Below are 27,699 nucleotides of genomic sequence, written 5' to 3' on the forward strand. Positions count from 1 at the left end.
TTAACTGGCAAAGCAAAACAACTTACCCTTCATTCTTGTTTCTGTGTGCATCCACAAATGTAACCTCTCCAGCCTGTCTCATCAAGTCTTTCAAATCCTATGTACAAGAAGAATATTTATTCATTTAAAGGTTCACACTTTGATATTTACAGAATACACATTAAAACATTAAATCTGATTCAGACATTTTCATAGAATTTACAGTGCAGAAGGAGGCCATTCGGCCCATCGAGTCTGCACCAGCTCCTGGAAAGAGCACCCTACGAAAGGTTAATACCTCCACCCTATCCCCATATCCCAGTAACCCCACCAACACTAAGGGCAATTTTGGACACTAAGGGCAATTTATCATGGCCAATCCACCTAACCTGCACATCTTTGGACTGTGGGAGGAAACCGGAGCACCCGGAGGAAACCCACACACACACGGGGAGGATGTGCAGACTCCGCACAGTGACCCAAGCCGGAATCGAACCTGGGACCCTGGAGCTGTGAAGCGATTGTGCTATCCACAATGCTACCATGCTGCCCGTCTGGTGACAGTTCTAGACATTCCAAATTGGGTGAACTTTTGTTCACCTTGGTTCAAAATATTAAGATAAGAAAATATGATTGTTTCAAAAATTGCTACTTGAATTTAAAACTTTAAAAAACATTTTTACAAAGGACTTTTGGTTACTTATTGGTCATAAATGGCACCACAAAGCCATTACTTTAAAAAGAAAGCATTTAAATGGAATTTTGTTCACTTTGGACGTGGCAAAGAGTAAAATAAATTTCACTCCTGGCACCAACCTTGTAAGTTAATTTGTGAAATATGTACGAGAAAAATAAACTAAAAGTATGATTTAATTACTTTTTTTGTATCAGCCCGAGGCAAGTCACCTTATAAGCCATAGCAGATGTCATTTAAGCACCTGTGCTGCCTTACCAGAGAGCCACTCTTCAATACTTAGCTGATGATCTTGTGCATTTCAGGCATTCAGGAAATCTGCTTCTTAAGTTTCTGGATCCACATTCTTTCATGGAAATGGAAACCGCTACAGAATTCCTAGGCAGTATTGGCTTTCCTTTTCTTACACTGTTCCTCCAAACAACCCACCATTGAAATTCTATTACTTCAATCAGAAGCAAAAACCCTTTTGAGACAAGGGTGGGATACCTGGTTGACAAGAACCATGCAGAAAAGGTTATCCTGATAAAGGCTACTGCCAATACCCCCCTCGTTTCTCAGGCACTCATTAAATTTGAATATCAAATACATTATGCATATCAGCCTGCAGTCAAATTAGTCAAGCCAGAGCTTCTATTGGTGTCAAAAAATATTTGCAACCTGCAAACAAATGAAGGAGACCATATATAAAGTCAACTAGATTACCTGATCATATATAAAAGAAGGGAAAACCAATCCTCAAACCAAGTGGTTACCCAAACAATAGCCAGTTAAAAAGAGAGTTCACACGTGCTTGGGAGAACAACAGTTGGCCAAGCATATAGGTGAGTTTTGATGAAAGGTCATCAAGCTGAAATAGTAACTCTGGTTCTCCCTCCACAGAAGCTGCCTGACCTACTGGTTACTTCCAGCACTTTTTTATTATTATCGTTGGCTAAGAATCTCTAACAATCAGCTTTAAACTAAGCCCATGCATAAATGAATTAAGTGGCAACAACAACTTCAAGAACAATTTATATTTATGTAGTGTCTTTAATGTAATAGAACATCCCAAGGTGTTTCACAGGAACATTATAAAATAAAATGATGCCAAGCTAAATAGAGATATTAGGTCACATGACGAAAAGCTAATCAAAGTGGTAGGTTTTAAGCAATGTCTTAAAGGAGAAAAGCAAGATCGAGAGGAGAGGAGACTTAAGGAGGGAATTCCCAAGCTTGGAATCTGGGCAGCTGCAGCTGAAGCCATAGCCACCAATGGCAGAGCAATTAAAATTAGGAAAACTCAAAAGAAGCCAGAATTAGATGAGCAGTGATAACCGAGAGGGTTTTGAGCTGGTGGAGATTACAGCGATAAGGAGGGGTAAGGTGTAGCCATCTGGGATGGCCACTTACAAAGGGAAACATGGCCACTTACAAAGGGAAACATGGCCACTTACAAAGGGAAGCATGGCCACTTACAAAGGGAAGCATGGCCACTTACAAAGGGAAGCATGGCCACTTACAAAGGGAAACATGGCCACTTACAAAGGGAAACATGGCCACTTACAAAGGGAAACATGGCCACTTACAAAGGGAAACATGGCCACTTACAAAGGGAAACATGACCACTTACAAAGGGAAACATGGCCACTTACAAAGGGAAACATGGCCACTTACAAAGGGAAACATGGCCACTTACAAAGGGAAACATGGCCACTTACAAAGGGAAACATGGCCACTTACAAAGGGAAACATGGCCACTTACAAAGGGAAACATGGCCACTTACAAAGGGAAGCATGGCCACTTACAAAGGGAAGCATGGCCACTTACAAAGGGAAGCATGGCCACTTACAAAGGGAAGCATGGCCACTTACAAAGGGAAACATGGCCACTTACAAAGGGAAACATGGCCACTTACAAAGGGAAACATGGCCACTTACAAAGGGAAACATGGCCACTTACAAAGGGAAACATGGCCACTTACAAAGGGAAACATGGCCACTTACAAAGGGAAACATGGCCACTTACAAAGGGAAACATGGCCACTTACAAAGGGAAACATGGCCACTTGAAAAGAATCACAGGAAATATGGCCAATGCAGGATCCAGACAAACTCAGAGCTTAAGTGTATATTTGCCACTAGTTAACCAGACACTATCGAATCCCCCAGCCGATTTGCATTCTAATGGCCCATTTCCCCAGAACAAAAGACTTGTACTCCAATATCAAATACAGATACAGACTCATCGGTGCCATCCCCTTCACCCAGGAAGCCCAAACAGCCAAGGTCAATGACCGCTCAGGACACGCCCAGCCATCAAGGCACCCGCCCCTTTATTGGCTAAAATCAAAGGCAGTAATTGAAGCCTGCCGAATTATTGGGTCCAAAGCTAAGGACCGCCAAAAAGAGTGCGAAATCCCGAAGGATGAAAAGAGACACTGCCATGTGTTCAATCTCTTTTGGCCCCAGAGCACGCTTGGCCCGGCCTTTGCCTGATACCAATTGCAGCACTACGACCAGAAGCAAGTTCAAGATCAACGACCGCTACCAGATGGATGAGCCCAGCAGAAACAAAGTCACTTCTTCAGACCCGGCCACGCAAGAAACGAACAAAGGCCTTGTTCCTCTGCCTAAAGCCGGGTGCCTGAAGTTAAGTACTGGTTGTTGTAGTGTTAGGTGTAATTTAGCTTGTCATGTTTTATGTTGCATTTCAAAGTAATTCTTGTGTGTAAATAAACTATTATTGAACTTGAACTAAGTAACTGGTTGTCGGGTCTTTGATCGATATCCGGTTAAACCTTGTGGTGGTATCATCTGATACCTGGCGACTCTGAAAACAACATCCTCATTAATAACTGTCAGATTAATATCTGAATAAAGTAGATACCCCACAACTGGCAATATTACTGGTGAGGCTGGTGGAATAGTATTCCACTTATTAAAAAGAACATTATTGGCGTCTCCGGTGCTAATTGGCAACATTATTGGCGACTCTGGTGGGATTCGACCTAGAAGTGCTTCTGTCACTCTAAGAGAACCCACAAAACGTTTGAATTAGAAATCGAATTGGGAAAAGTGAAAGAAACCACCATATCGATCAAATCTCCAAGATTCGGAAGTGTGTATTAACTTGCATGCATACTAACAGGGATATAAGGTAAACTCGTTAGATTTTGTTGTGTAAAACTATCAGGAGTATTGTGAACCGGAAAATAGCTCAGGCCATACCCGCTGTTCGAATCGCCGCCCTATTCCTCTTTGTCCCAAATTTACGCTAGAGGAAAAGAGATACCAGTAGCAATAGCAGCAAAGGCAATGGAACGCCTAATGAATCCGCAGGAACCCGAGGTCGCAGCGACCAGTAGAGTAGAGCAGTGCCTCATATGGGAAGGGGAATTGAGAAAGTACTTGAAGGGGAAAGGATGGCCCCTCTGGTCCAAATTTTGTTCGAATGAAAAGTCAGGTGCAGGTAGTATAGGACAAACCTAGTGGGATAACCTAACCGAGATACATAAAAAGAATGTAGGAAAAGTTTGTAAGCCGATGGCAACCGTGTCCTGTCTGGCACAATTGTGAGGCACAGAGGAGGTCGTGAGGACGCTCCGCAGACAGCTTGTAGAGAAAGAGGAGAAGAGTGAGGGAAATTTTAGTGAATGTGAGAAAGTTAATGAGCAACTCCGAGAGCAGCTAGAAGCTAAAGACAAGGAGATGGCTGATGTCAAACGGGCACACCAATCTTGTATAGTTCACCCAAGCAGCTTTCAGACACAATACGATAAGGCCTACCAAGATACACAACGCGCAGTTTTAGTAAGAGAAGAGACGGAACGGCAGTTAGAACAGCTAAAGAAACAATGCGCAGATTTGAAGGCAGCTTTACGAGCACTCCAGAGTTCCACAACGGAACAAAGGCAGAGTTCAGTGGATCACGCCAAATGTAGGCAACAAATAGCCAGATTACAGTCACTGCTCTCAGTGCACAACGGATTCAGAGACACCTTTGGACCAAATTTAGATTGGGAAAATGGCCCCTATTGGAAGGAACTCAATGAAACTGCCCATCGATATGTAGAAGTCACGGAGAATCAGAATAGAACCCCCAGGCCTCGAAAAGGAAAGCCCCGCACCACCGATTGCACGGGCAGCACACAACCCCATGAATCCAGTCACCACGCAACGCAAGTCACCGATTGACAATGAGCCCGATTTCATGTACACCACGCCACTAACCATCACACAATTGAGAGATGTGTGCGACAAAATAGAACCATTTCAACCCACAGCAGACCCACACCATTTCTTTGAGCGAGTAAGACAACAAAGTTATGTACGGTCTGGACAAACTGGAGGAAGTGAAGCTTATAGTAATGAGCCTTGACCCATTTGTTAGCCCAGCATTACTAGACCCACAGAATGTAGGAGGAGGAAGCTTCCAGGACACCAAGGCAGCTGTTTTAGACGCAATTGGTTACAACAGAGGAGACCCCGTAGAAGGTCTAAACCGTTGTAGACAAAAAAAGGGAGAGCATCCAACTGCATATGCAGGGCACCTTTGGATACACTTTAAAGCGGCCTTTGGGGATTTAGTCAGCGCACACTCAAATGTCAACAACACAACCAAATGGACCCACACTTAGTCTCCCACACCACAGAAGCAGGTCAAAAAGCCTGTGTGAATTACGACCACGCAGATGCCACACATAATGAAGTGTGGGTTTTAAAGAGACTCTCCAGAGCTTGGGAACAATCCGTACACAGGAAGGCAGATCAGGAGAAGGCAGAAGCCAATATGAACCCAGTAAGGCCACATCAGCACCACGCATGGGTAAATGAGGGTAGAAATAAAGGCCAGCACCCCAGAGCACAGGCACCACGAGGATGCTATAATTGTGGACAGCAGGGACATTACGCCCGCGAATGCAACGCCCCCCGAACCAGCAACCGAACGCCCCACTTAGAAACAATGTTAGGCCCATGCACAGTGTTAGCACCCGTCCAGATAATTCGACAAATAGCACAGATTGACTATGTTCGGACTCCCCAACTTGGGTCTGCGACACACTCTGGGACAAATCAGGCAGACCAGTAGTCACAGGCACAGTCTGGTCCCACACCACTTTAAACTCCTCCACAATGTTTCAGCGTGACAAATGGCCCACCACAGACACCATCACTCTTAGTGGATTTCCAGGACATGTACAGCAGGGATACATTACGGCCCCCACAGATATCCAACTTGGAAACATAAATACCAGACACCCCGTTGTTTTGGTGGATTTGCCCCAAACAGCAGAGCACGTTTTAGGAATCGACTTCATGAGCTCACACAACCTTTCCTATGACCCCGTAAATAAGTGTGTTTGGAAAATGGCCAGAACAGCAAGAGCCCCCGCCACGCTCACAGTAGGAGACTATGAACACAGAATATGCTCAGTGGGAGATTATTGGTTTGACCCACAAACGATTACCGCAGATAAGATGATTAGAAAGGTCCGAAGAAGTCATAAAACATCCTTCGTCCAGCACAAGCACGATTGTGGAAAGATTCCAGGAACAGTCACCATTACAGGTCCCGATCCCAAGCCCCAGAAGCAATATGGTTTCCCACAGCAAGCCGAAAGAGAAATTGCAAAAGTAATTCAAAGTTTGCCAGACCAAGGCGTAATTCAGCTCGTAGTCTCAACAAACAATGCCCCAATTTGGCCCGTAAGAAAACCAGACGGTTCATGGAGACTAACCATTAGAGAGAACTCAATAAAGTAACTCCATTAGCAGTCCCCACTGTTGCCACGAGTCCCGAAACAATGCCAAAGCAGGGACTACAGTCAAAGTATTTTACGGTACTGGACATTAGCAATGGCTTTTGGTCCATTCCTTTAGCTAAGAATTGCCAATACAAATTTGCCTTCATGTTCCAAGGACAGCAATATACATGGGCATGCCTTCCGCATGGTTTCCACAACTCCCCCTCCATTTTTCACCGATAATTGGCAAACGGACTATCCAAATTTTCCCGACCTGAATGCCTCATTCAGTATCTGGACGACTTGCTCCTACAAACTGACAAAGGAAGAGCACGTTAAGCTTCCTCCTGAATTATTAGGTCTCCTACACTCAATTGGATGTAAAGTTAACCCGAAAAAAGCCCAGATCCTAAAAGAAAAGGTCCTTTACTTAGGCACCACTATCACACACGGAAAAAGAAGAGATAGAACATAAATGGATTGAATAGATAGTTAAATTGCCCTTGCCCCACAATGTCACTGCACTCCGGTCATTTTTAGGATTAGTTGGTTACTGTTGGAACCATATAAATGGTTTTGCCACAAAGGCAGCCCCACTTTCCGAGCTCCTTAAAAAGAACGCCCCACCGGTAGGGAAATAGGCCGGCAGCAGCACCAACCCGGGGGGAGGGAGGGAGGGAGGGAGGGGGGGGGGGGAGGGTTTGGATCGGTGGGAGGGAGAACTGTGTACATGGGTTTGTGGGATGTGGCGGGTGTTATCTCTTTCCCTTTTGTTGTTTGGGTGTTCTTTTGTTTTGTTTTTTTTGTTTGTAGTTGCTTTTGAAGTTGGGTGGGTATTGTTCTTGGGGTGTTACCGCGGTTGTTTTGTTAAGAGTTGAGATGTTTATATTTTGTAAACATTTCAATAAAAATTATTTTTTTTAAAAAAATGCCCCATGGGAATGGCTTCCACAGCACACGGACGCCACTGATGCATTAAAACGCACGCTAGGCACAGCCCCTGCTTTGCAGGTACCAGACCCACACTCTCCATACGCCATAGAAGTAGCAACCACCGACCGAACCCTATCGGCCGTACTACTCCAAGAAAGACATGATCATTTAGGACCCGTAGCCTATGCCTCACGAATTTTGGATCCAGTGGAGCAAGGATTTACAGCCTGCGAACGGCACTTGCTCGCAGTCTTTTGGGCAGTTCAATATTTTGTATATATCACAGGCCTCAACCCCATAACGATTTTAACCGAGTACACCCCAACGCAGCTACTGTTATATGGTAGGTTTTATAAAAATAATTTTTATTGAAATTTTTTGAAAAATATATATCAACAAAATACAATAATAACAATAATGATAATAATAAACACCCCCCGGCACCCGTAACAACGCAAAAAACAAACCCCCCACCCCCCCAACCCCAATAAACAGAATAAATTACCAATAAGCAAATTAACTTAAACACTAACCCCCTAAACCCCCCCCCATCCCTCCCCTTTCCCCCCTCCTCCCCTTTCCCCCCCTCCTCCCCTTTCCCCCCCTCCTCCCCGGGTTGCTGCTGCTGCTGACCCAGTACCCTATCGTTGAGCTAGAAAGTCGAGGAAAGGCTGCCACCGCCTAAAGAATCCTTGTACCGATCCTCTCAGGGCGAATTTGACCTTCTCTAGCTTAATAAAACCCGCCATGTCATTAATCCAGGTCTCCACGCTTGGGGGTCTCGCATCCTTCCACTGTAGCAAGATCCTCCGCCGGGCTACTAGGGACGCAAAGGCCAGCACACCGGCCTCTTTCGCCCCCAAAGAACTTACTCATCCTAGACCCGGACATGTTGGCCCGGTGCAGCACCTTGAATTGGATGAGGCTAAGCAGCGCACATGAGGAGGAAGAGTTAACCCTCTCCAGGGCATCCGCCCATGTCCCATCTTCGATCTGTTTCCCCAGTTCTCCCTCCCACTTAGCTTTCAGCTCCTCTACTGACGCCTCCTCCATTCGTTATATGGTAGGTTAAAGGATGGTTCAGTTATCCAGATCAGAGCAGCTCGCTGGACACTATTATTACAAGGAAGGGGCATCACAGTTAAACGGACAAAGACTTGCACATTTTTAGCAGACAATTTACAGTATGAAGGAACCCCACGAGTGCCAGATCATTGCAGCCAAACACCACACAGGACCCTTTCTTCCAAAATCACTACACCCACGTGTAGGTAGTAAAGCTCAGAATCATCCAACCACGGATAACTCTTTAAACATTTATGCAGATGGTTCCTCCACCATTGATAATGGAAAAAGAACAACAGGATACGGTATTTATGTGTAAGACGCGCAGGGATGCGTATTAGAAGAGATATTGCTAAAATTGCCAGGTCACTTAGGATCACAGGCAGCCGAACTAGCCACAATTGCATATGTAGTGCAGCACACAGATTCTTTCCTGACCCCCGCAGATATATATTCGGAAAGTTTATATGTCTGGAACAGTTTGACGGAATTCTTGTGGGAATCTAGAGGATTTATATCCGCTGATGGTAAACCCCTACCCTCAGCCCCATTATTTAAAAAAAAAGTTTTTTTAAAAATAATTTTTATTGAGAAATTTTGATTTTATACAACAATAACGCACCTTAGTAAAATACCGAAAATAACAATAATATTAACAATCATATACATTCGCCCCATCCCCATGAACCCAGCATTTTAACAACAACGCAAATTAACACACTATAAAGTTACAGAATAAACACTACAATAATGCACCCCCCCCCCCCCCCCCCCTGGGTTGCTGCTGCTATTGACTCAGTTACCTATCTCTGAGCCAGGAAGTCCAGAAAAGGCTGCCATCGTTTATAGAACCCTTGTATTGATCCTCTCAGGGCAAATTTGACCGTTTCCAATTTTATAATCCCGCCATGTCACTGATCCAGGTCTCCACGCTTGGGGGCCTTGCATCCTTCCATTGTAACAGAATCCTTCGACGGGCTACTAGGGACGCAAGGCCAGGACACCGGCCTCTTTCGCCTCCTGCACTCCCGGCTCCACCCCAACCCCAAAAAATCGCGAGTCCCCACCCTGGTTTGACCCTGGATCCAACCACCCTCGACACCGTCCCCGCCACCCCCTTCCAGAATTCTTCCAGTGCTGGGCATGCCCAGAACATATGGGCGTGGTTCGCAGGACTCCCCGAACATCTGGTGCACCTGTCCTCACCCCCGAAGAACCTACTCATCCTAGTCCCGGACATATGGGCCCGGTGCAGCACCTTAAATTGGATGAGACTAAGCCTCGCACATGAGGAGGAGGAGTTGACTCTCTCCAAGGCCTCCGCCCAAGTCCCGTCCTCTATCTGCTCCCCGAGTTCCTCCTCCCATTTAGCCTTCAGCTCCTCCACTGACGACTCCTCCACCTCCTGCATTACCTTATAGATGTCAGACACCTTCCCCTCTCCTACCCACACCCCCGAAAGCACTCTGTCCATCGTCCCCTGCGAGGGCAGCAAAGGGAATCCCTCTACCTGTCGCCTAGCAAACGCCTTTACCTGCAGGTATCTGAACATGTTCCCCTGGGGAAGGCCAAATTTATCTTCCAGTTCCCCCAGGCCCGCAAACCTACCGCCAATAAACAGGTCCCTCAATTTGCTGATGCCCGCCCTTTGCCATCCCCTGAATCCCCCATCCGTGTTCCCCGGGATGAACCGATGGTTGCCACCCAGTGGAGCCTCCATCGAGCCCCCTGTTTCCCCCCGATGCCGTCTCCACTGTCCCCAGATTCTTAGGGTCGCCGCCACCACCGGGCTCGTGATAACCCTCTTGGGGGAGAGCGGCAACGGTGCCGTTACCATGGCACCCAGGCTTGTACCTCTACATGACGCCATCTCCATTCTTTTCCACGCCGCCCCTCCCCCCTCCATCACCCATTTACGCACCGTTGACACATTGGCTGCCCAATAGTACCCCAGAAGGTTGGGCAGCGCCAGCCCGCCTCTATCCCATCCTCGCTCCAGGAACACCCTCCTCACTCTCGGAGTCCCATGTGCCCACACAAAGCTCAGAATACTGCCGGTCACTCTCCTAAAGAAGGCCCTGGGGATAAATATGGGCAGGCACTGAAAAAGGAACAAGAACCTCGGAAGCACTGTCATTTTGACGGACTGCACCCTCCCCGCCAACGACAATGGCAGCATGTCCCACCTCCTGAACTCCTCCTCCATCTGATCTACCAGTCTGGTAAAGTTATGCTTGTGGAGAGTCCCCCAGTCCCTGGCCACTTGCACCCCCAGGTACCTAAAGCTCTCCCCTGCCCACCTAAGCGGGAGCCTACCAATTCCTTCCTCCTGGTCTCCAGGGTGCACCACAAACACCTCGCTCTTGCCTAAGTTTAATTTATAACCTGAGAAGGTCCCAAACTCGGCTAGTAACTCCATCACTCCCGGCATCACTCCCACCGGGTCCGCCACATACAGTAACAGGTCGTCGGCATACAACGACACCCTATGTTCCTCTCCACCTCGCACCAAGCCTCTCCACCTCTCTGAATCTCTCAATGCCATCGCCAGCGGCTCGATTGCCAGTGCAAACAACAAGGGGGACAAGGGGCAACCCTGCCTGGTCCCTTGGTAAAGCCGGAAGTACTCCGACCTCCTCCTATTCGTGGCCACGCACGCCATCGGGGCCTCATATAGCAGCCTTACCCATCTAATGAATCCTTCACCAAATCCAAACCTCCCCAACACCTCCCATAGGTACCCCCACTCCACTCTATCGAAGGCCTTCTCCGCATCCAGCGCCACCACTATCTCTGCCTCCCCCTCAATCGCCGGCATCATAATGACATTCAGCAATCTCCGCACATTCGTGTTCAGCTGCCTTCCCTTCACAAAACCTGTCTGGTCCTCATGCACAACCCCTGGCACACAGTCCTCTATCCTGGTGGCCAGGATTTTTGCCAGCACCTTAGCATCCACGTTGAGGAGAGATATGGGCCAGTATGACCCACACTGCTGGGGGTCCTTGTCCTTCTTTAAAATTAACGAGATCAGCGCCCGTGACATCATCGGGGGCAAAGTCCCCCCTTCCCACGCTTCGTTGAGTGTCCGCACCAGCAAGGGGCCCACTAGGTCCACGAACTTTTTATAAAATTCCACCGGGAACCCATCCGGCCCCGGTGCCTTCCCTGACTGCATCTGCCCAATCCCCTTAACTAGCTCCTCCAGCTCAATCGGCGCACCCAGCCCCTCCACCTTCTCCTCCTGCACCTTCGGGAAAGAAAGCCTGTCAAGGAACCTCTCCATTCCCCTCCTCTCCCCCGTTGGCTCCGACTGGTACAGTTCCCCGTAAAAGTCCTTGAAGACCTCATTCACCTCTACCCCCTTCCGCACCACATTCCCACTCTTGTCTCTCACTCCAGCAATCTCCTTAGCCGCATCCCGCTTACGGAGCTGATGAGCCAGCATCCTACTCGCCTTTTCACCATGTTCGTACACTGCCCCTTGTGCCTTCCTCCACTGTGCCTCAGCCTTTCTAGTGGTCAGCAAATCAAATTTAGCCTGCAGGCTGCGCCTCTCCCCCAACAGTCCCTCCTCTGGTGCCTCTGCATACCTCCTGTCCACCTCCAGCATCTTTCCCACCAGTCTCTCCCTCTCACTCCTCTCGCTCCTCTCCCTGTGTGCCCGGATGGATATCAGCTCCCCACGAATTACTGCCTTCAGGGCTTCCCAGACCATCCCCACCTGAACCTCCCCCGTATCATTCACCTCAAGATACCCCTCAATACTTGCCCGGACCCTCCTACACACCTCCTCCTCCGCCAACAACCCCACATCCAACCGCCACAATGGACGTTGGTCTCGCACCTCCCCCATCTCCAACTCTATCCAATGCGGAGCGTGGTCAGAGATTGCAATGGCCGAATACTCGGCCTCCTCCACTCGGAATCAGTCCCCTACTCACCACGAAGAAATCTATCCGAGAGTAGACCCTATGTACGTGGGAGAAGAAAGAGTACTCACGTGCCCTCGGCCTCACAAACCTCCATGGATCCACTCCACCCATCTGATCCATAAACCCTCTCAGTACCTTGGCCGCCACCGGCCTCCTACCCGTCCTAGAGCTGGACCGATCCAGTGAAGGATCCAACACCGTATTAAAGTCCCCCCCTATGATCAGACCTCCCGCCTCCAGATCCGGGATCCGTCCCAACATACGCCTCATAAAGCCCGCATCGTCCCAATTTGGGGCATACACACTAGCCAGTACCACCTTCTCTCCTTGTAGCCTGCCCCTAACCATCACATACCTACCCCCCTTATCCACCACCACCTCCGATGCCTCAAACAACACATTTTTCCCCACCAGAATCGCCACTCCCCGTTCCTCACATCCAACCCCGAGTGGAAAACCTGCCCCACCCATCCCTTCCTCAGGCGGACCTGGTCCGCCACCCTCAGGTGGGTCTCCTGAAGCATTGCCACATCCGCCTTTAGCCCCTTCAGGTGAGCCAGTACCCTTGACCGCTTCACCGGCCCATTCAACCCTCTCACATTCCAGGTGACCAACCGGATCAGAGGGCGTCCCGCCCCCCTCCCCCGTCGGCTAGCCATAGCCCGTCGACTGCCCGCCCCAGGCCAGCATCCCCTGCTCGACCCCGTCCCCATAGCGACAACCCCTCACCTCTGTCCCCCCAGCCCCCCACCAGCTCCTTCTTGACCCTACCAGCAGCAACCCGGTATTTCCCCTTTCCTCCCCCCTCCCTTCCCCCCAGGCTAGGAACCCTCCCAGCCGCGAACCGTCCTCCATTGTACTTCCGTGGGTCAGCTAACTTCTGCTGACCCCGGAAACTCCCGCCAATAGCCCGACCCGTCCCGAAGTGGGATCATCCCCCAATCTATCCCTCCTCCTGGCACCGCTCCAGCGCGGGGAAGAACCAGTTAAGGCCCCACCTCCCCCGTCACCATCTCCGCCCCCCAGCCCCGCAGCGCGGGAACCAGAGGAAAGCCCGCGCTTTCGCCCTGCCCCACCACACCCTTCTGACGCAGCTCCCAAATATCAGCCCCCCTCCATACCCCCACTCCGACATAGAATACAACATACCCCCCCCCCACCCTCCCCGCAAGATACACAGCCCAAACAATGCCCCAAGCACAAAAACATAGCAGAACACCCCCCCGTAAATACCATATCAAAATTGCAAAAGTACTAAAACAAGAAGAAAAAAACAGAAGAAAAAGAGAACACAGCAACAGCCGAATCCAGCACTAATATCTTACAGCCGACCTCGCAACCCCCACCCCTCGTTCAAAGTCCAGTTTCTCCGTCCGCACGAAGGCCCACGCCTCCTCCGGGGAATCGAAATAATGGTGCCGGTCCAAATAAGTTACCCACAGGCGCGCGGGCTGCAACATTCCGAACTTTATCTTTTTTCTATAAAGCACCTCTTTCGTCCGATTAAATCCGGACCGCCGCTTAGCCACCTCCGCACTCCAGTCCTGGTAGATCCGCACTACCCAATTCTCCCAATTGCTGCTCTTCACCTTCTTGGCCCAGCGCAGCACGCAGTCCCGATCACTGAACCGGTGGAACCTCACCAGCACCGCACGCGGGGGTTCATTCTCCTTAGGCCTCCTGGCCAGTACTCTGGGTGCTCCCTCCAGCTCCAGGGGCAGATGGAGAGACCCGGCCCCCACTAGCGAACCCAGCATTACAGCCACATAGGCTGTCAGGTCCGATCCCTCCAGCCCCTCCACAAGGCCCAAGATCCGCAGGTTTTTCCACCTCATGCGGTGATCCAGCTCCTCGAAGCGTTCCTGCCACTTCTTGTGGAGTGCTTCGTGCCCCTCCACCTTACTCACGAGGACCACGGCCTCCTCCTCTCGTTCAATGGCCTGCGTCTGCAACTTCTTGATGGCAGCACCCTGGGTGGACTGAATCTCTGACAGCCTTCTGTTTGTTTCCTGCAGAGAGCTCAGTACTTCATCCTTGAATTCTTTAAAGCAGCGCAGGAGATAAGTTTGTTGTTTCTGGGCCCAGAGTCTCCACTCCTCTGGAGCTCTGTCGGTGGCCATCTTGGATCCCTTCTCCCGTTTTTTCTGAGGAGCTGCTGCTGTTTTTTCCACCTTTCCACTCCGAGTTCGAGGCATGGACTGCAGGGAAAGTCGTTCAGCACACCTTCCCCCACCGGGAGACGTCGAAAAATTTCCGTTTTGGGCTCTCAAAAGAGCCGAAAAATCTCTTTAAAACGGGAGCTCCCACATGTGTGGCTTATTGCTGCATCACTGCCACCAGAAGTCCTCAGCCCCATTATTGAAGAACATTCTCGAAACAGCTAAAGACCGCACATATGGCATAATAAAAGTCAGAAGTCATCATCGTTCGTCCCCACCCGGTAGCGTAAAGGCAGACGCCCTAGCAAAGGCAGGATCACGACATAGTCACTTTTGGCACCCCCCCCCCCCCCCCCCCCCCCCCCCTTCCTCCCGAGAGTGAGCCAATACACGCAGTCCAGGTCTCACAGACAAATATCAAAGATTTAGCCCAGGCCCAAAAGGCAGGTGACACTCTTAAGACAAATTTTAGACGTCACCTTCCCAGCCACCTACGACAAATCCAAGGACACACTGATGGTACAGGACGGAATAATTTTAAAGAATGGAATTTATGTGGTCCCCACCCAGGACAGAAACCAGATAATTTGCCAATTACACTATGGACACGGACATCAGGGGACTGAAACCACCATTGCCCACTTAAGATCTTTGTGCTGGTGGCCCTATTTAAAAGCAGACGTCACGCATTATGTTGGCAATTGTTTAATTTGCGCACAAAATAATCCAGAAAGATACTCCAGGAAAGATCAGTTCAGGCACACCCGACCTGTTAATGGCCCATGGACGAATTTACAGCTTGATTACATTGGTCCCCTCCCCCTCTGCAGAAAAGGTTTTAAATATGTGTTGGTAGTGATCGACACCTTCACAAAATGGGTGGAAGCATTTCCCTCCAGGACCATCAAGTCCTAATAAATATTAAGTTCCTTTCATGGGTCATCCGGTCAGGACAAACACGGCTAAGGCAACAGCCAAGATTTTAACTCAGCAGATATTTACACAAAGGGGACTCCCCCGCAGTATTGAGTCGGATCAAGGTTCTCATTTTACAGGCAGAGTAATGCAGAATGACCCAACAATGTTCGGCATAAAACAGAAGTTCCATATTGCTTATCACCCACAATCCAGCAGCATTGTGGAACATATGAATCGGACCCTGAAAGCTACTATTAGGAAAATGGTGCAACAGCACAACACCACATGGGACACAGTTCTCACATTCTCCCTTGTGTTTATTAGGAACACAGTATCAAGTTCCACAGGATTCACACCCTCATGACTGGATGACCCATGAAAGGAACTTAATATTTATTAGGACTTGATTTGGCCAGCCCCACAGTCACCGCCCTCACCCACGAAAAAGCAGTCCAACAGGTCACAGAAAATATTAAAGCAGCCCAGCTCGCTGCAGCTGTCCGACTAGGCGCTAGGAAAAAGCAGAGGAAGGCCTGCTTTGATAAAACAGTCCACCCAGTAGAGTATACAGTCGGTCAGCAAGTGATGGTTTCCCTATACAACCTAAGTTTGTTCCTCTCCCCTAAATTTGCAGGACCCTACTCCATTTCAGATAAAGTGAGCCCCTCTGTATACAAAATAACGTACCCTAATGGAAAATCAGGTTGGTTCCATATCAACCAGCTTAAAGTTCATGGAACCCAATGCAGCCACTCACACCACGTCTCCCTGGCAATGGCAGACGAGAACGCCCTGCCCACTGACAACCTAAACCGACCCTCCGCCAGCCAGGACAGCACGTCCACGGACCCGACTGTGTCTCCGTCCACAGGAACGACTTTCTGCCTTGAATGTGATTCAGACGCAAGCGACAGCACTTCAGACTTATCAACGACCAATGGCACAACTGCTGAGGCTCCAGTCGCTCCAGCTCCTGGAACCATGACCAAGACATGTTTGGCCCTCTAGACCCCCTTTCATTGCCACAGCCAGAGCCACTGCCCGACGAGAGAAATTTGCCCTTTGCAGCTACCGCCCCTCATGACCAAAGAATTCCCCATTGGCACTGCGATAACTCGTATCGATTGATAAGGAACAATGATTCGGATCACACAACGGCCCACGTGGCCACGGCACGAAAACGCCAGACACGAGTTTGGCAACCGGGAGATGGTGATGACTCAGAGTCTGACCCCCGTTACGGTAACCCTTTTGTGACACTTTTTCATACTGAACCCTCAGGGTCCAGATGATGAGAAAAAAGAACAGCATGTGAATGACGGTGTCCTATTCCCTGATGGAGCCTGCCCGCTTTCTTACTTTCTTTCTTTCTGATCTTACATGGTTTTAGTTAATGTCACTTCGACATGGAATTTCTTGATACAGTTTATTCTTCCAATCTCACATGTTTTAATTAATGTCGACCATTTACTAAATTTCTTGATGCAGCTATGATTACTCTTCTGCACATTGTCAGAGTCCATATATTACAAATTCTTTCCGTTCGTGTAAGGTCACCCAGGCTGTGGAGCAACGGCACTGATCACCGCCCTACCCGAGGAAGTCCACCCATTCTTGCCCTGCCGCAGCTCACACGCACCCCATGTTCCCGTCATTGCGAGTAATTTGGAAAAGTTCTTAACACTCCTTACTGTCCTTGGCAGGTCTTTGTTTCCCCTTATCTGTTCCTTTGCATGTGGTTTAAAGAATGCTCTTTGCCACAGTCTCAGCACTCAACTCTTTACTTTCAGCGACTCTTTGGTCATTACCCCAACTGCTATTTATATGTTCAACACACTTGGTTGTAACAAAATTTGCTGCTATATGCATCGACCACAAGCTGCGAGATTCCTTGCACTTTAACAGAATTCTTTTTTCCTTGGATGCCTCATCTCCAAAATGGTATTTCAAAAAGAAAAAGAGGGAGTTACACGGTGACGATTCTAATGGGTAATTGAAGTTCAGAAGAGTAAGACAAACAAAACAAGATATTTACCAAGGGTAATAACAGATATTATGCTTGCACCCCCAGAAATATATATTAAGAATGAAGTACAAAAAGACAAGGTGGTGAAGACAGAACTGATGACCTCCATTGTTATCATCGTTGGATCCCTACAGTTGCGCGCGTTGTACGCATTTACCCCCACACCACCCCGAACATAACCACACATGATACCCCTAACCCGGACACCACAGCACACATAGAGATACACAGTGATACCCCCACATGGTGCGAAAACATTGTAAAGTGGTATTCCCTCTCCTATACAGTAGAAGCCCTCTTGCTAATAGCAATACTCTGCAGTGTCGTTCAGACACTAAGACTCCGCAAATGGCGAAGAGCCTCCCGCTCCCCAATATATACACTTCGAGCCCCTTTCCTTGGAATCCACCAAACCCCACCAACTTTTTAAACCTTTTTACTGATGAAATAAAGTTCGTATTTTTCTATGAGTGTAATAACTTAAGTAGAAATGTGATGCTGCTGTTGTTTAAAATTTTTGTACTGTATTATAAGTTCCTTTTGATATTTACCAGCAGCATGAGTGTAGCTTAGGTAATGACAGTTAGAGGTCCCCTTGTGTAAATAAATGTGTAATGATTAAATGTTTTATAGTGGCCCCTTGGAATTTATGAATGTGTGATGTATTAAAAACTTAGGTAAATGCACCAAAAACATAGGACAGAGTAGTGTAGAACCTGTCTTTGACCAAGGGTAACCGGCACACCAAAGATGGATGAAGGATCAATAGTGTGATGCACCACGCTTCACGTTTGGGATCAAAAGGTCTGGATGTAGCAACCTGGGATGGCCACTTACAAAGGGAAGTATGGCCACTTACAAAGGGAAGTATGGCCACTTACAAAGGGAAGTATGGGAGGACTTCCGGTTGCGGCTCTGCGGAGCTAAGCCGCATGTTCGGCAGCTCCCACCAGGAACGGACTTTTGGGCTCTTTTAAGGGCCCCCAGCGGTACTTGCTCGACGGTTCCCGACGTGGGAAGGTGTCTGCAGCGGATCCCCAGTGGTGTATGGTCTTGACCAGGAGTTGGGCCAGCAAAATAGCGGTGGCAGCGCCTAAGAAAAGGCATGGGAAGAAAATCAAGATGGCGGCCGGCGGAGGCCTCGAGGAATGGAGGCAGTGGGCGCAGGTGCAGCAGGAGACTCTCCAGCGCTGTTTTCGGGAGCTAAAAATGGAGCTGCTAGACTCGCTGAAGGCGAATACGGACAAGCTGCTGGCGACGCAGACAGCCCAGGGGGTGGAGATCCCGGAGCTCCGACAACAAGCCTCTGAAAGAGAGGATGAGGCTGCTGCCCTTGCGGTAAAGGTGGAGATGCATGAGGCGCTCCATAAGAAGTGGCAGGAGCGGTTCGAGGAGATGGAGAACCGGTTGAGGCGGAAGAATTTGCGGATCCTGGGCCTCACGGAGGGGCCAGACCTGGGGGCCTATGTGGTCGTTTTGCTGAACTCGCTGATGGGAGCTGGGTCCTTCCAGGGGCTCCTGGAGCTGGAGGGGGCCCACAGAACACTGGCCAGGAGGCCCAAACCAAATGAGCCGCCACGGGCGGTGCTGGTGCGGTTCCACCGGTTCGTTGACCGAGAGTGCGTGCTTAGGTGGGCCAAGAAGGAGCGGAGCAGCAAGTGGGAGAACACGGTAGTGCGGATCTACCAGGACTGGAGTGCGGAGGTGGCTAAGCGGAGGGCTGGGTATAACCGGACGAAGGCGGTGCTCCACAGAAAGAGTGTGAAGTTTGGCATGTTACAGCCGGCGCATCTGTGGGTCACTTACAAGGACCGGCACTTATATTTTGAGTCTCCGGAGGAGGCGTGGGCCTTTGCGCAGGCCGAGAAGTTGGACTCTCACTGAGGGTCGGGGGTTTGTAAATAACTGTGTTAACCTTTGGTGGGAAGGGTCTCTGTTTTATGCTGTTTTAAGATGGTTGTGTGTTGTTGCTAGGGCGGGTGGGGTGCTGTCTTTTTTGCGTGGGCGGGGTCGGGCAGGGGGAAAGCGCGCGCTTTTCTTCTGTTTCCCGCGCTGAGGGTGGATGGGGGCGGGGTCGGAGCCGAGAAGCGCAGGCTTTTTTTCCCGCGCGAGAGCGGGAGGGGGAGGAGGAGGGTCTGCTGATGGGTCTGGGGGAGGAGAAGTAGCCCCAAGTTGGGAGGGGTCGGAGGTGTGGCGGGAGCTGCCGGGGTCAGCAGAAGTTAGCTGGCTCACGGGAGTGCTATGGAGGGAGTAACGTGGCTGGGAGGGGTCCTAGCCTGGGGGATGGGGGGGTTACCGGGTTGCTGCTGAAATGGCCAGGAAGGAGCTGGAGTATGCAGGGGGGGCCGGGGTGGGGGTTTGCCGCTGTGGGGAACGGGCCGAGTGGGAGGCGCTGGCCTGGGGCGGGCAGGGGATGGGTTATGGCTAGTCGGCGGGGAGGGGGGCAAGGAGCCCTCTGATCCGGCTGATAACTTGGAATGTGAGGGGGCTGAATGGGCCGGTCAAACGGGCCCGGGTGTTTACGCACCTGAAGGGGCTAAAGGCGGACGTGGCTATGCTCCAGGAGACGCACCTGAAGGTGGCGGACCAGGTTAGACTGAGGAAGGGCTGGGTAGGCCAGGTGTTTCATTCGGGGCTGGATGCAAAAAATTGGGGGGTGGCGATTCTGGTGGGAAAAAGGGTGTCGTTTGAGGCGTCAAAGGTGGTGGCTGACAGTGGAGGGAGGTATGTGATGGTGAGCGGCAAGTTGCAAGGGGAGCGGGTGGTGCTGGTGAACGTCTATGCCCCACACTGGGACGATGCGGGTTTTATGCGGCGCATGTTGGGTCGCATTCTGGATCTAGAGACGGGGTGCCTGATACTGGGGGGGGGGGGGGGGGACTTTAATACAGTGCTGGATCCCCCACTGGATCGATCCATGTCCAGGACGGGCAGGAGACCCGCGGCGGCTAAGGTGTTGAGGGGGTTTATGGATCAGATGGGAGGGGTAGATCCTTGGAGGTTCACGAGGCCGAGGGCCAGAGAGTATTCATTTTTCTCCCACGTGCATGAAGCCTATTCCCGGATCGATTTTTTTGTTCTGAGCAGGGGGCTGATTTTGAGGGTGGAGGATGCCGAGTATTCGGCCATAGTCATTTCGGACCATGGCCCGCACTGGGTAGACCTTGAGCTGGGGGAGGAGAGGGACCAGCGCCCGCTCTGGCGCCTGGAGGTGGGACTGCTGGCGGATGAGAAGGTGGGCGGGCGGGTTCGGGGGTGTATCAAGAGGTACTTAGAGGCCATTGATAATGGGGAGGTCTGGGTGGGGACGGTTTGGGAGGCATTGAAGGCGGTGATTAGAGGGGAGTTTATTTCCATCCGAGCCCATAGGGAGAGGGGAGAGCAAAGAGAGAGGGAGAGATTGGTGGGGGAGATGGTGAGGGTGGACAGGAGATACGCGGAGGCTCCGGAGGAGGGACTGCTGAGGGAGTGACGTAACCTTCAGACCAAGTTCGACTTGCTGACCACCAGAAAGGCGGAAGCTCAGTGGAGGAAGGCACAGGGAGCGGTGTACGAATATGGGGAGAAGGCGAGTAGGATGCTGGCGCATCAGCTCCGACAATGAGACGTGGCCAGGGAGATTGGTGGAGTGACGGATAGGGGAGGCAATGTGGTGCGAAGGGGGGTGGACATTAATGGGGTCTTCAGGGACTTTTATGGGGAATTGTACCGGTCCGAGCCCCCGGTGGAGGGAGGGGGGGAATGGGGTGCTTTTTGGACAGGCTGAGATTTCCGAAGGTGGAGTAGGGACAGGTGGAGGGGCTGGGGGCGCCGATTGAGCTGGAGGAGCTGGTCAAAGGGATAGGCAGCATGCAGTCAGGGAAGGCACCGGGGCCGGATGGGTTCCCGGTCGAATTTTACAAAATGTACGCAGACCTGCTGGGCCCCCTGTTGATTAGGACCTTTAACGAGGCAAGGGAGGGGGGGGCTTTGCCCCCGACTATGTCACGGGCGCTGATTTCCTTGATCCTTAAACGGGACAAGGACCCCCTGCAGTGTGGATCATATAGGCCGATCACGTTGTTAAATGTGGATGCCAAGCTGTTGGCAAAGGTCTTGGCCACAAGGATAGAGGACTGTGTGCCGGGGGTCATTCATGAGGACCAGACGGGGTTTGTGAAGGGAAGGCAGCTGGACACCAATATATGTAGGCTTCTGAATGTTATAAGGATGCCGGCAGTAGAAGGGGAGGTGGAGATAGTGGTAGCATTAGACGCGGAGAAGGCCTTTGATAGGGTTGAGTGGGGGTACTTGTGGGAGGTGCTGGAAAGGTTTGGGTTCGGGGAGGGGTTTGTCAGTTGGGTGAGGCTGTTTTATGATGCTCCGATGGCGAGCGTAGCCATGAATAGGAGGAGATCGGAGTACTTTCAGTTGTACCGGGGGACGAGACAGGGGTCCCTTGTCCCCCTTGCTCTTTGTGTTGGCAATTGAGCCCCTGGCCATGGCGCTGAGGAAGTTGAGGAATCGGAGGGGTCTGGTGCGGGGTGGGGAGGAGCACCGAGTGTCATTATACGCAGATGATTTGTTGCTATACGTGGCGGACCCACTGGGGGGAATTCTGGAGGCGATGAAGATTCTTAGGGAATTTGGGGGCTTTTCTGGGTACAAGCTCAACCTGGGCAAGAGTGAGCTGTTCGTCGTGCACCCGGGGGATCAAGAGGAGGGGATTGGTAGGCTCCCACTGAAAAGGGCAGGGAGGAGCTTTCGGTACCTGGGAGTCCAGGTGGCTAGGAGCTGGGGGGCCCTTCACAAACTTAACCGTACTAGGCTGGTGGAGCAAATGGAGGAGTTTAAAAGATGGGACATGTTGCCGCTGTCGCTGGCGGGCAGGGTGTAGTCCATCAAGATGACGGTGCTCCCGAGGTTTTTGTTCCTGTTCCAGTGCCTCCCCATCCTTATCCCGAAGGCCTTTTTTAGGGGGGTCAACAGGAGTATTATGGGATTTGTATGGGCGCATGGGACACCGAGGGTGAGAAGGGTGTTTGTGGAGTGGGGCTGGCGTTGCCCAACCTCTGTGGGTACTATTGGGCTACCAATGCAGCGATGGTGCGTAAGTGGGTAATGGACGGGACAGGGGCAGCATGGAAGAGGATGGAGATGGCGTCCTGCGTGGACACGAGCCTGGAGGCGCTGGTAACGGCGCCGTTGCCGCTCCCTCCAACGAGGTATACCACGAGCCCTGTGGTGGCGGCTACCTTCAAAATTTGGGGGCAATGGAGACGGCATAGGGTGGAGGTGGGGGGGCTCGTTGGAGTCCCCGATACAGGGGAACCACCGGTTTGTACCAGGGAGCATCGATGGCGGGTTTCTTGGCTGGAACAGGGTAGGTATTAGGAGGTTGTGGGACCTGTTTGTGGATGGGAGGTTTGCGAGCCTGGGTGAGTTAGAGGGGAGGTTTGGGCTCCCCCCGGGGAACATGTTTACGTACATGCAGGTTAGGGCGTTTGCCAGGCGGCAGGTGGAGGGGTTCCCTCTGCTGCCCCCACGTGGGGTACGGGACAGGGTGCTCTCGGGGGTGTGGGTTGGAGGATTTTGGACGTGTACCACGTCATGCAGGAGGTGGATGAGGCCTCGGTGGAGGAGCTGAAGGGTAAATGGGAAGAGGAGCTGGGTGAGGAGATTGAGGAGGGGACGTGGGCGGATGCCGGGAGTGCAGAAGGCGAAAGAGGCCGGTGTTCTGGCCTTTGCGTCCCTAGGGGAGAGAAATGTGCATATGTGTTTATTGAATATGCAGGGTGCTTATCTATTTCTTCTTTTTGTAGTTACTGGGGGGTGGGTTTGGTTCTGGGGGTTATTGTGTTTTTCTTTTTGTTGTTGTTAATACTGTTTTCTTGTTGTTATTTTCTGTTTTTGATATTTTTTGGAAAATCTCAATAAAAATTATTTTTAAAAAAAACCTAAGGGAAGTATGGCCACTGACAAAGAATCACAGGAAATATGGCCAATGCAAGATCCAGATAAACTCAGAGCTTAAGTGTATATTTGCCACTAGATAACCAGACACTATCGAAACCCCCAGCCGATTTGCATTCCAATGGCCCATTTCCCCAGAACAAAAGACTTGTACTCTGATATCAGATACAGACTCATCGGTGCGACTCCCTTCACCCAGGTAGCCCAAAAGGATGAAAAGAGACACTGCCATGTGTTCAGTCTCTTTTGGCCCCGGCGCACCGGCACTCTCTTGGCCCGGCATACGCCCGATACCAATTGCAGCACCACAACCAGAAGCAAATTCAAGATCAACGACCGTTATTAGATGGATGAGCCCAGCAGAAACGAAATCACTTCTTCAGACCCGGCCACGCAAGATCCGAACAAAGGCCTTGTTCCTCTGCATTAAGCCAGGTGCCTGAAGTTATGTACAGGTTGTTGTAGTGTTCGGTGTAATTTAGCTTGTAGTGTTTTATGTTGCATGTCGAAGTAATTCTTTTTTTTTTTAATTTAGAGTACCCAATTATTTTTTCCAATTAAGGGGCAATTTAGCCTGGCCAATCCACCTACTCTGCACATTTTTGGGTTGTGGGGGCGAAACCCACGCAGACACGGGGAGAATGTGCAAACTCCACACAGACAGTGACCCAGAGCCGGGATCGAACCTGGGACCTCAGCGCCGTGAGGTGGTTGTGCTAACCACTAGGCCACCGTGCTGCCCCGAAGTAATTCTTGTGTGTAAATAAACTATCATTGAACTTGAACTAAGTAACTGGTTGTTGGGTCTTTGATCGATATCCGGTTAAACCTTGTGGTGGTATCATCTGAAACCTGGCGACTCTGAAAGCAACATCCTCATTAATAACTGTCAGATTAATATCTGAATAAAGTAGATACCCCAAACTTGGCAACATTGTTGGTGATGCTGGTGGGATAGTATTCCACTCATTAAAAACAACAACATTATTGGCATCTCGAGTACAAATTGCCAACAAAGGTCATGGAGGGCTTTGAAAATAAGGATGAAAATTTTAAAATCAAGATTTACTGAGTGCATGAGTGATAGGTAAATGGGTCTTCGTGAGAGTTAGGACATGGGTGGCAGAGTAAAAGATGACCAAGTTTACAGAGAATGGAAAGTAGGAGACGGGCTAGGAGTGCATTAGAATAATGATGAAGTCCAGAGGTAACAAAGGCATGAATGAAGATTTCAGCAGAATGACGACAACGGCAGGGGCAAAGTCAGGTTATATTATGGACATAGATGGGCTATGTGATGGTGTAGACATGTGGAACAAAAGAAGTGCAAGATATCTCTCAAAATATATAAAGTCAGATCACTCTGGATGCTAAATTACTGTACAAATTTAATTTTGAACAGCTGGAACACAGGGGTCTTGAAATAGCAGCTGATTCATTGTTTTGTAAACAAATACTGAAACTCAAAACCTTTTTGGCTTTATTAGTGCAACATTGTGACACCTTATATAAACAACACAAGAGAAAAAAAAACTTTGATTTAATTAGCGTCCTATTAAGTCTGTGGACATCCTAAAGCACCTCTCAATTAATTAATTGCTCTGCATGTGCAGGCACTGTTGTTATGCGGCTACATGCAGCCACCAATTTGCAAAGTGTAACTAACAGTAAATTGGATTATGGTCCTGTTGGCTCTGTTGATCGAGGAAGTAATATTGGTCAAGGCATTGGAAGGACTCTGCTCTTCAAGTAAAGGGTCTTTCACATCTATTTCAGTGGTCTCCAACCTTTTTCTAATTTTTAAAAATAAATTTAGAAAACCAAATTATTTTTTCTCCAATTAAGGGGCAATTTAGTGTGGCCAATCTACCCAACCTGCACATCTTTGGGTTGTGGGGGTGATATCCACGCAGACATGGGAGAATGTGCTACCTCCACACGGACAGTGACCCAGGGCCGGGATTCGTACCCGGTTCCTCAGCGCCGCAGTCCCAGTGCTAATCATTGTGCCACATGCCGCCCCATCTCCAACATTTAAAAAAAAAAAATAATTTTTATTAAGGTTTTCACAAAATATAAACAACAAAACAATATTAACAAAACAACCATGGTAAAAACCCAAGAACAACACCCACCCAACTACAAAAGCAACTACTAAAACACAAACAAAAAAAGCAAGCAACAAAAAGGAAAGAGATAGCACCCGCCACATCCAACAAACCCATGTACACAATTCTCCCTCCCACCGAACCAAACCCCCCCCCCCCCCCCCCCCCCCCCCCCCGGTTGCTGCTGCTGCCGGCCTATTTCCTTACCGTTCTGCCAGGAAGTCAAGGAAAGGCTGCCACCGCCTAAAGAACCCCTGCACTGATCCCCTCAGGGCAAATTTCACCTTCTCCAATTTGATGAACCCCGCCATATCATTGATCCAGGCCTCCACCCTTGGGGGCCTCGCATCCTTCCATTGAAGTAAGATCCTCCGCCGGGCTACTAGGGACGCAAAGGCCAGGACACCAGCCTCTTTCGCCTCCTGCACTCCCGGCTCCACTGCAACCCCAAAACTTGCGAGTCCCCATCCTGGCTTGACCCTGGATCCCACCACCCTCGACACCGTCCTTGCTACCCCCTTCCAAAACTCCCCCAGCGCTGGGCATGCCCAAAACATATGGGCGTGGTGCGCTGGGCTCCCCGAGCACCTAGCACACCTGCCTTCGCCCCCAAAAAGCCTACTCATCCTCGTCCCAGTCATGTGGGCCCTATGCAGCTCCTTGAACTGTATGAGGCTAAGCCTCGCACAGGAAGAGGAAGAACTCGCCCTTTCCAGGGCATCCGCCCACGTCCCCTCCTCGATCTCCTCACCCAGCACCTCTACCCATTTACCCTTCAGCTCCTCCACCGAGGCCTCATCTACCTCCTGCATTACGCGGTATACGTCCAAAATCCTCCCTCCTCCAACCCACACCCCCGAGAGCACCCTGTCCCGTACCCCACGTGGGGGCAGCAGAGGGAACCCCTCCACCTGCCGCCAGGCAAATGCCCTAACCTGCATGTACCTAAACATGTTCCCCAGGGAGAGCCCAAACTTCCCCTCTAACTCCCCCAAGCTCGCGAACCTCCCATCCACAAACAGGTCCCTCAACCTCCTAATTACTACCCTGTGCCAGTCCAGAAATCCGCCATCGATGCTCCCTGGAACAAACCGATGGTTCCCCCGTATCGGGGACTCAATCGAGCCCCCCACCTCCCCCCTATGCCGTCTCCATTGCCTCCAAATTTTGAGGGTAGCCGCCACCACCGGGCTCGTGGTATACCTCGTTGGAGGGAGTGGCAACGGCGCTGTTACCAGCGCCCATCTCCAACATTTTTAAGCACAAGATCACTTTTAAAATCTAAATACAAACAAGGTCTCCTGTTAAAAAAAATTGACTTTATGAAAACCCCCAAAAATTTACACTGTGCATAACACTCATCTATTCTTAGTGTGGCACTTGTGCTTCCACACTATCTGAGTGCTGTGAAGTCTGGGTCATAGTTTGAGAAAGCTAGTCTCAAACAGTCCATCAGATCTGGGCATCTGTGAGATGAGTGCGATACTTGGACTTGATGACTTTCATCTCAGAGGTATGTGGAACTAAAATAGGCCTTCATCTTGAGTGTGCGGGATGTCAGAAAAGGGTACTTCTCTCTGCCTACAAGTTCCCAAAAGTCTTTATCATTGACCTAACTTTAAGTTCTCTGTCATTTTGCATGGTGATGATTGCCGCATCAAGTCCACTGCTTTCTTCAAATACCTGCTGAAATTCTGCTGTCAGTTCTCCAATGTCCACTTGAAGAAAGAGGTTTGAGACAAACAGTGATTTGTTCCATCTTGCTTAACTCCTGAAATCACCCGCCAAATTCCTTTTCCCAATATGTCCAGGCGGTCACAGATTTTATTTGGATGGAACCCTTCCTGTTTGACCGGTTTTTGGATTTTCTCCAGATTTGAGAAGTGCTCAATAATTTTATTTTTTAACTGAGACACCCACAGGCCCAGTTTAAACTTGAGCACATTCACTGCACTTATCATGTGTGACAAATCTCTGTCGCTACCCTGCAGTTCACGATTCAGCAAATGTCAAGTCTAGCAACCATGCATTATCTGACAGCTCGCTGTAGACCTAATTTCTTGATACAAGGTGACAATTTCATGGAGCAGATCTAAAAATTTCTGGAGGACATTTCCTCAACTTAACCACCTCAGATCAGGTGGCAAGGTGGCACAATGGTTAGCACAGCTGCCTCACGGCGCTGAGGACCCGGTTTCGATGCT

At 50.0% G+C, this 27,699-nt stretch overlaps 1 protein-coding gene across 5 annotated transcripts in view; it reads right to left on the minus strand.

Annotated features, from left to right (window-relative positions):
* LOC119957111 (serine/arginine-rich splicing factor 5-like) overlaps positions 1–27,699 on the minus strand; it is a 67,884-nt gene that overhangs the window by 20,437 nt on the left and 19,748 nt on the right. For all 5 annotated transcript variants that reach the window (XM_038784819.1, XM_038784811.1, XM_038784839.1 and 2 more), the window contains one exon: positions 27–97. In XM_038784819.1, the coding sequence (XP_038640747.1) occupies positions 27–97 (71 nt within the window). The remainder of the gene's footprint in view (positions 1–26; positions 98–27,699) is intronic.

This window comes from Scyliorhinus canicula, chromosome 2 (assembly GCF_902713615.1).
Source record: "Scyliorhinus canicula chromosome 2, sScyCan1.1, whole genome shotgun sequence".
In the NCBI taxonomy this organism is placed as follows: Eukaryota; Metazoa; Chordata; class Chondrichthyes; order Carcharhiniformes; family Scyliorhinidae; genus Scyliorhinus; species Scyliorhinus canicula.